Source organism: Dipteris shenzhenensis, chromosome 1, assembly GCF_047967505.1.
Source record: "Dipteris shenzhenensis isolate YYH24624 ecotype China chromosome 1, Dip_SZ_1.0, whole genome shotgun sequence".
Classification (NCBI taxonomy): Eukaryota; Viridiplantae; Streptophyta; class Polypodiopsida; order Gleicheniales; family Dipteridaceae; genus Dipteris; species Dipteris shenzhenensis.
Window position 1 is genome coordinate 1,792,663 of NC_141596.1, and position 9,737 is coordinate 1,802,399.

A 9,737-nucleotide genomic window follows, 5' to 3' on the forward strand; every position below is an offset into this window, starting at 1 on the left:
TCCAGGTATTTCAGAAATGTCTGGCCTTGGTTGAGAATCAGTCAGGTAGAACGCTTAAATGCCTACGGACTGACAATGGTGGAGAGTATCTCTCTCATGACTTTCAGTATTTCTGTGATACACGTGGGATTAAGAGGGAGCTCACATCCCCTCATACTCCAGAGCAAAATCCAGTTGCAGAAAAGATGAACCGTACCATTCAAGAAAGGTTGCAATGCATGCTTTCCAATGCAAGTCTTTCTGGTGGTTTTTGGGCTGAGGCAATGAAGACTGCAGTGCATGTGATCAATAGATCACCTAGTAAGAGTTTGGATGGTGGTATTCCTAAAGAGGCATGGAGTGGCAAGAAGCCCTCTTACTCTCATTTGCGTATATTTGGGTGTGAGGCATATGTACATGTGTCGAAAGAGCTTCGAAAGAAGCTAGATCCTAAGTCTAAAAAATGCATCTTTCTGGGTTATGGTGAAAGTGGAGAGATGGGCTATCGTCTCTGGGATCCAGAAGCAGAGAAGATCATACGCAGCCATGATGTAGTCTTCAATGAGAAGAAGATGCATAAGACACCCTTGAGGGATGTGAAAATGAGGAGAATCACTTTCCAGGATGTGAATCCACTTGCATATGTTGATAGACAGCAAGCTGTCCATGCACCAAATGTGCAAGAAATGGTACCACCAAGTACTCCCACAGGTATACAATCAAGGGTAGATGATGGATCATCTATTGGTGGAAATGATGAGCCAAATGTGGCTGATATGCAGGTGGGACAGCAAGCTGAAATGCCCTTGAGAAGATCATCTAGAGTGTCTAGACCACCTGATAGGTTTGTTCCAGGGGTAGACTATGTGATGCTTACTGATTGCAGGGAGCCTTCTTGCTACAGAGAGGCTATGATGTGCGAGGATCAACACAAGTGGGAGTATGCTATGCAATTAGAGGTGAGTTCACTTATGAAGAATAAGACTTGGGACTTGGTTTCTTTGCCACATGGAAAGAAAGCATTGCCATGTAAATGGGTCTACAAAATGAAGGTCACAGGTGATGATGTGCCTAGGTACAAGGCCCGTTTGGTCGCTAAACGGTTCAAGCAAGAGAAGGGTGTGGACTTTGATGAGATATTCTCTCCGGTTGTGAAGATGACCACACTTAGATGCATGCTTGGACTAGTGGCATTAGAGGATATGGAGCTTATGCAGATGGATGTCACGACAGCTTTCTTGCATGGGGATTTGCATGAGGAAATTTACATGGTGCAGCCGGAAGGCTTTGAAGAAAAGGGCAAAGAGCATTTAGTTTGCAAGCTGAAGAAGAGTCTCTATGGTCTTAAGCAAGCACCTAGAGAATGGTATCAGAAGCTTGATGCTTTCATTCGGTCCCAGGGTTTTAGAAGGAGTGAAATTGATCACTACCTCTACACTAAAAGGGCTAAGGATAATAGCCTGATAATCTTGGCACTATATGTGGATGATATGCTATTGGCTAGCAAGAATACTTATGAGCTAGATGCATTAAAGGCCAAGTTGCATGAGGCCTTTGATATGAAGGATTTGGGACTTGCAGGTCATATTCTTGGTATGCGCATCACGCGTGATCGGAGTAAGAAACTCCTTTGGCTTTCACAGAAGGAGTATGTTACAAAAGTATTGCAGTGTTTCAATATGGAGGGGGGGAAGGCAGTGAGTACTCCATTGCCTCCATATGTGAAACTGAGTCATACAGATAGTCCCAAATCAGATGAGGAGAGGGCCATGATGGCCAAGGTTCCTTATGCATCAGCGGTTGGAGTCTTATGTATGCTATGATAGCTACTAGACCAGACATTGCATTTGCAGTGGGAGTTGTTAGCCGGTATATGGCTAATCCAGGAAAGAGGCATTGGGAGGCAGTTAAGTGCATCATGAGGTACCTGAAGGGTACCAAGGAGATGTGCATCTGCTTTGGTAGAGGAGACATGCGTGTACTTGGGTACACAGATTCAGACTATGCAGGGCATGTGGATAGTAGGAGATCCACTTCTGGTTATGTGTTCACCTTTGCAGGTGGTGCAGTGTCGTGGATGTCTCATGCACAGAAGTGCGTTGCTTTGTCTAACACAGAGGCTAAGTATGTTGCAGCCACAGAGGGTTGCAAGGAGGCTATATGGCTTGATCAGCTAGTGGGAGATTTGGGGACTCATACAGGTGTACCGACATTGCATAGTGATTCTATGAGTGCTATTCAGCTAGCACGGAATCCGGTCTTTCATGCAAAGACCAAACACATTGAGGTCAGGTACCATTTCATCAGGGAGGTACTTGAGGACAAGCGCATAGAGCTTGTCAAGGTTCATACAGATGATAACCCTGCAGATATGCTGACGAAGAGTCTACCTAGTCAGCGGTTTGAGTATTGTCGTGTATTGATGGGCATTGGATAGTGTGCTCACTGGTTGTTCTCCCTTAAAGGCACATTGTCCTTTAAGTGGGAGGTTGTGGGGGTTAAAGGTCACCGTGCCTTTACCCCAGTTATGTACAATACTCAAACACATATATAAATGAATGAAAAAGAAGATTAGGGTGGTTCTGCACCCACCAAAACTTGTGTGGCTCTCTGTTTCTCTCTCTCCCTCTTCCGTTTTTTCTTCCATTGAGAGCATTCAAGGAGTGACACTCATGAAATGTGGGTGAGGTTCAAGCAATGAGTGTGAGTGAGTTATGGGGCGAGGAAAAAGTCAAATAAACAAGGTGGCAAGGGCATGCCTTCATTTTTCCTTTGCATTTGGTCAACATGACTTCTTTGAACTTGAGGTTAGTGCTAAGTACTATGTTAGTCCCTAACCTTAACCTATTATCATTTATTGTTAAGTATTGTGTCAATCCCTAACCCTAACTTATTATAAGTTGTTAATGGGGGTTGAAGGAGGGGCGTTGGCCATTTTAGATATGGGGAAAAAAATCCCAAAGATCCGGAAAAAGAGAGACTTGAGTAGCTAGTAAACCCGAGGGAATAACAATGCTCAAAGTGGAGTCGGCGGTAGTGGGCCTTGGAATGAGGAAGGTCTATCGTCCAGTGTCTTTTCTAAGGGGAATCAATAGACAGCTAGGTAGCTAGGCGGTGGGTAACGCATCATACACAGAAAGAAACAGGGAGAGTGAGAGAGAGTGCTGGGAGTGAGTTATCCACAAGTCGATCACGCTCGCAGCCCAACACCCCGCTTTTACACTGCCGTGAGTGAGCTCTTCTTAACGACCCACATATCAATGGCCACTGCCGTCGCCTAGTTTCGTCTCTCCCTATTCCTCCTCATTATCGCGCGTTATCGTTGTCAATTTGCTCCGGCCCTCCTCCAGCTGGCCCGTGGACTTCTTCTGCACGGACCAGGGTGGCTGGAGGAGGATGAGGTTAGGGATGAGAGCCGTAAGCACATCTAGCCTGTATGGTTCTACTTATTGAAAGTGAATCCTTGAGTTGAGCTTTTCTCCTGCAAGATGATGGTTCATGGGAGCGAGATCTGGATGTCCTCCCTTATCGCCTTGTGCATTCTCTCAGGTAAATCACTGTCATCTTGTATCCTCATAATCCTTGACTTGGGCATGGGCTTGGTCCATGAAGAAAGGCAGGCACAATTGCACCTAAAGCATAGGATTTCTTTTGTAATAATTTGTTGTCCATGGCACGAGGATTCTCTGATTAATCACTGCTAGTCTGACAATGAGAAGCTGTTGATGGTTGCAATGGTGGTTAAAACCCTCGTCACTTCCTTGCAGGCTTCTCTACCTGCGCAGGTGCCAGTTCGGCCACCGTCGGGATTAATTACGGTATGGTCGCCAACAACCTTCCATCACCTTCTCAGGTAGTGAGGATCATCCAATCCATTCCAGTCACCAAAGCCAAGATCTTCTCCGCCAACTCCTCGGTACTCCAGGCCTTTGGCAATTCAGGGATCTCGTTTATTGTAGGCATTGGCAACGAAGACATCGCCAGCCTCACCAATTCCCAATATGCCACCAATTGGATACAAGACAACGTAGCCATATACCTGCCCAGTACACAAATTGTTGGCTTGGCTGTTGGCAATGAGGTCTTCACTGGCACCGACACGCAGCTCATGGCGAACTTGCTTCCTGCAATGCAGAACCTGCACTCGGCTCTAGCAAGTTTGAACCTGGACGGTCAAGTTCTTGTTTCTACGCCACATTCGCTGGGTATCCTCTCAAATTCATTTCCTCCATCACAAGGGGTCTTCGTCTCTGCGCTCGCATCTTCTTACCTTATGCCTCTGTTGGCGTTTCTCTCCCAAACCAACGCACCATTCATGATCAACGCTTATCCCTTCTTTGCCTACAAAGCCAGCCCCAGTACCGTCTCTTTGCCATATGCCCTCTTTCAATCTAACAATGGAACAACCGACCAAAACACGGGGCTCGTCTATTACAACATGCTGGATGCGCAGGTTGATGCAGTGTATTTTGCTCTGCAGGCCTTGGGTTACACGAATGTGGAGGTGATTGTGACAGAGACCGGATGGCCATCCGCTGGCGACCCAGACGAGCCTGGGGCTACGCTGCAAAACGCTCAGGCCTACAATGGCAATCTGATGCAACGTCTCGCAACCAACAAAGGCACGCCTCGGCGTCCGGACATGCCCCTGGAGGCTTACATCTTCGCGTTGTTCAACGAGGATGAAAAGCCGGGCCCAACTTCGGAGCGCAACTATGGGCTCTTCAAGCCTGATGGCACCCAGGCATACAGCCTGGGCTTGGAGTATCCTCTGCCCTCGACAGTCTACGTCTCTGTTTCTGAATCGGCGCGCCGAGAGGCTCCGGAATTGGTGTTCTGGTGCAATGCTTTGCTTCTTTCCTTCGGATGTTTCCTGATTTGCTGATGATCTCTATGCGGGAAAACGAATTAATCCATGAAGGAAACTGCTCTGTGCAGCGCAGTCGAAGTCAATTTGTCCTCGCCGATGAGGAAAACAAGGATCGATGCCTCAACGTCATGTTTGCGCGAGGTAGAGACAGCCATGGATTCATCAGCAAATTGGAAACTATTCAGCTGCAGTGTGGACTTGTCTGTAGCTCATTCACAATTGTCCCTTATTATTCACGTAGGCGGCTTTCTTCGTTGAATTCTTTCTTAGAATGCAATGAACCCATTTATTTGTTCTACGAGTTTTTCTCATATAAAGTCACATTGCCAAAAAATGTCTAGATTCAATGTCACCCCAGCTGTGGCATCTCCCTCGTGAGATACCTTTATCTGACATTTCAATTAGGAACCATTTTTAAAAGCAAAGGTCCATGATAAAATTTGCGTGAACATCAACATATACATATATCTTCTTTTCCAAAAGCTCCATTCTTATAGATAAAGAAAGTTAGAGCTTAGTATTGAATACTCATTAATACATTTTTCTAATTGAATTGTTTTTCATATATCTCATGCCATCACATACATGTTCTTAGGAGTTGGGATTCCATCTTTGCACGTCTCTCAAAAGGCATTATATAAAAGCAAAGTGGTAATAGTGCCACCCACTTGATCACCAAATGTTCTAGACATTCTCTTTTTAAGACATGCCTTCTTGTTAATGATGTTCAAATAGAGGTCTCATTATTACATTGTTACATTTAGCTTCAGTCAATGTTGTGGCATATTGATACGAAAAATGAGTATGTTATACACGATCACTAGTGGGGTCAATTATGTGCTCATGTTCAAATTATGTAAGCAATGGATCATTTGCAATGTAATTAATTTACTAGGTGCATCTTTTGCAACATGCTTGAAGTTGCTAGATTCATATTTTGTTTATCCTCTACATAACCTATGGATTGCAATAAACAATGATATCAACCAATCAAAGAAACAAGTGATGAGATATCTTATCATGATATTAAAACCTTGAGAAAAAACATTAGAGTTGATATTAAAATCTTGAGGAAAAAAAGAAGCTAGTGATCATAATAAAGTTTGGAGAAAAAAAGAGTTTGAGATGTACCATATGCCATCAGCAAGCTTAAAGTAATGTTATATTTTATAATATCATGTAATCACACTTCTTAGGCATATTCTTTAGCGTTAACACATAAACATGATTGTGGCCCATATTACAAAGTGATTGTGGTCACCTAGTAATCAAGTGATTAACTACTAACACAAGGGTACTATGGGGAATATAAGCATCTTGCCTATAAAACCATATATGTGTTAAGACAATAAAAAGATCTTTCCAAAAAAATAAAATAAAGTCTATCATTGGTAAATAGCTAGCAAGAAATCAAGTTTATCATCATGTATTAGGTTTATCAAATGTAAAACTAGGTAAAGTAAGTTATAAGGGCCATATATTAAAAATAGAAATTTATTAAAAGAAATAAAGGTGTGATCTAGATGTGGGTAAGTATTCTAAAAATAAATATATTATTGTTATGACACATACTATAGGACAAGCTAGTAGCCATGCCTTTGGTATAGTAATAGTACACACATCAGACTTGCTCTTAAAGGAAAAGAAACTAATAGATTTGAGGTATCACAAACTAGTGAATCAAATTCTTGGTGATGAAAAGACATAAACAAATCATTAAGAAATTTTCTCTTCGAAATTATATCCACAAATAATTGGCCTCAACAAGATACCCATAATTATTGGTGTGGGTCACTTAAGTGTGGATGTCAATGCTTCAAAATTGTGAAAATGAATAGATCACAAGTGTGGATGGATGTGGGCAAAAAGAACTCTCACTATGTTATTTCATGTGGACTTATACAAAAGGTAGAGTAAACATGGACAAGTAATCACCTCACAATGGGAGTGTATAAAGGTAGGAATAGTTACCCTTTATAGATGGTGGAGGATCATTGTGATTACAATGTGGGATCCATGATCCTACACATGGTGCCCCTAGGGTGGCCATGTTTCTCTTGGTAAGCTCTATTGGTGACCTTTGTGCTCCACATCATGATGGCACATCCTAAACTCTTGTAGAGTCCACTTTAGTGCCTCTTGGAGTAACCTCATGAGGCTCACACTCATCTAAGGATTTACTTTGATCTAAGTGTCAACATGTTAGGACCCTTACCTCACCATTAAGAGTATGGTGCATTGTGTTTTGGAATGTGGGGTGGGGGAAAGGTGCATAGTACATGAAAATCCTATACATCATTCGCATTCGAGGGGATTATTAAGCCCCTTCTTTATAAATCTTAGGCCTTAAAAACAAACCCTTAATTCTTATGGGTCATTGTTTGCTTGGGTGTAGCCATTTTTGGTGAGGTTCAGGGATTTTTCTGTATATAGTTATATTGCATGACCCATAACTTATGCATTGCTCAACGGAATTCAGCAAACTTTGTCTTCAAGTTGTAGTACATGTTCCAACTTGAACATGAGAGAAAAAATTATGAAATAAGGATTTGGAATGAGACCGTTAAAGCATTACAAGTGCTATGTTGCATGTGAAGCATGCATCTCGAAGACTATAGAATATAGCAATTTATTCATAAACATCAAAATTTTGTCTATACATACATACAACCAAGTAATCATTAAAAAGTACACTACGTGAGCTTCTCCTCAACCCAAGGACATACCTAAATGAGAACATTAGGCATGGGTTAATAGGCCTCCAATGTTGTGCTAAAGTGATGCATCCCCGTTTGATGGCACGCTCCATAACTTTTTTTTGATTTGTTGAAAACCAAAATAGATTGAAAATTTGGAATCCAAACTAGTGGGACTACTGCATGGTGGTCTTAAAACATTGATAGTGTTGGTATTGGTATCTAGATTCACCCTAAAATGAAAGAAGTTGAAAAAGTGCAATTTGTACATGTGCAAAGACCTTTTAATAAATCCAACACTATTTACAATTTTGAATTGTTTCTTTTTCCATGCTTGCTATATGGCTCATAAGCATGCCAAAGGTCATTGCATTTCATAATACATAGCATCAAACCGGATAGCATGCCCTTTGGCCTATATGTGTTTTGAAGCATTGTAGGCCACATTGCACTTGTTAGGGATATCCAATTCTACTGAACTGTATCGTCGGAAGGTGGAAAACCCCTAGCTGAAAATTTTGCTACTCCCTCAAATTTCAAATTTTCACACCTTCCACCTATCAAATCTTGGAAGATTAAGTACTTGCAACCTACCCTCGCCCTAGAAATGCCCTGCAACCCACCCACACCTTGACGTGACCTTGCACAGACTTTGGTTTACCATTGTCTTCTTTTAGATAAGTTGTCTTCTATTCTTTGCTTGCCTCACCAACTAGGTTCTCTGGGTCTATTCTGGCCTGAATGTGGCCATGGTGTCAATGGCAACATGCAGCTTGCCATGGCTTACAAGAGAAGCAGACAGAGGCTACGAAACAAGAAAGTTGAAAGCTAGGTCAAGGCACAAGGAATAGAGTGCGGGTTGAGGAAAGCACTGGTACAGTATCGAAGCAGCAACGGAAGACACCTTCGCAACATCTGCGAAGGGAGAAACAACGAGAAGAAAGAAGGCTCCTTGTAGAGCAGTAGCAAGAAGCGGTTGCAGATGCACGCATTCGATCATTGCCATTGGAGTGAAGAACACAAGTTGTGTGCCACGATTGGTGGGAGCATTCGAGGCAGCAACATCTGGCCATTCAGGTGATTACTAGGCTCGAGTCTTCACAAGCTTTAGCTTGCACCCTAATGATCATAGAGTAACAACCCTACCAACACCTCGAGAGATGCATGCCCAAGAGGCCCGATGCTCTTTAACCTGAGAAATGGCTTACAGAAAGTGAAAGGGGTGCATAGGTTAGATCAACTAGCTACAAAGAGGGTGACATTAGCTATGTTGGTATCCCCTGAAACAAAGGAGAAACAACTTGGGCATAGATTGTCAAAGATGTCAATCAAAAGGACCAACGTGGCTCTAGCAGTTGAATGTAGAGCGGAAGCAATGCACGATCATCCCAATCCGAGAAGTCTATGGGCTTCAACAGAATGCAAGAAAAGGAGAGACAGCCTAAGTGTGAAAGTCATTGCTACAGTGACAACGTTTTGGCACAAAAATACGAGAGTTTCTCCAATTAGAAAGGACATTTGTAAAAATCGGATGGGACGCAAGGTGTTTGAGGAGCACATCATACACATGCTAGAGACAACGTAGGTTAGTGGTGCCTAAACTAGCCCGGTGGTTCTTTGTGATTGAGATTTAGGATAGTTTAAATACAGTCTAATTAAAGTATATAATGAATCAAAACAAATTTCAACCATTGCACTGGTTTAGGACAGTCACAATTTCAACTATCGAGCTACTTTAGGATAGTCACAATTTCAATCATTGGACTGGTTTAGGAGACATTTAAGACACTCAACCACCGGGCTGGTTTAGGACACGTTTAGGATAGTCAACCATCAGGCTAGTTTAGGACACATTTAGGATAGTCTCATAATTTCAACCACGGGGATGGTTTAGGACAATGTCACAATTTCAACCACCGGGCTGATTTAGCCTAACGGTCTCAAGTTCACATATTAGACAATAACAAGTTTATTGCTTTTCATTTCTAAATTTCATAATTAGAAAATAACAATATATTGTTTTTCATTTCTAAAATTCACAATTTCAATCACAATTTATGTCAGTAACTGCTTGCTATTTGTCATGAATCGTTTGTCTTGAGCCAACGTGCCGTGCTAATCACATTAAGTCCAAGCAATCTCAGTCTACTAATAGTGGTATATGACCCGAATAGTAGGATATTAAATTTAAC

The 9,737-nt window shown here is 42.3% G+C and overlaps 1 protein-coding gene across 2 annotated transcripts; it reads left to right on the forward strand.

Moving 5' to 3' along the window:
• Positions 1–3,283: 3,283 nt before the first annotated feature.
• On the forward strand, positions 3,284–5,339 carry LOC147905235 (glucan endo-1,3-beta-glucosidase 11-like). 2 transcript variants are annotated; one of them, XM_087394904.1, is made up of 3 exons: positions 3,284–3,528; positions 3,747–3,797; positions 4,460–5,339. In XM_087394904.1, the coding sequence occupies exons 1-3, from the start codon at positions 3,478–3,480 to the stop codon at positions 4,862–4,864; spliced, it is 507 nt and encodes a 168-aa protein (XP_087251030.1). In that variant the 5' UTR covers positions 3,284–3,477; the 3' UTR covers positions 4,865–5,339. The 2 variants fall into 2 exon arrangements, with proteins under 2 accessions (XP_087251030.1, XP_087250953.1); XM_087394827.1 differs by having other exon boundaries at positions 3,295–3,528; positions 3,747–5,324.
• Positions 5,340–9,737: the final 4,398 nt, after the last annotated feature.

Excerpts from the sequence above, each read along its gene's own strand:
- LOC147905235 (XM_087394827.1), top strand. The coding sequence starts at position 3,468 with ATGATGGTTCATGGGAGCGAGATCTGGATGTCCTCCCTTATCGCCTTG. Across the intron at positions 3,529-3,746 it reads CGCCTTGTGCATTCTCTCAG|GCTTCTCTACCTGCGCAGGT; the intron begins GTAAATCACTGT and ends ACTTCCTTGCAG.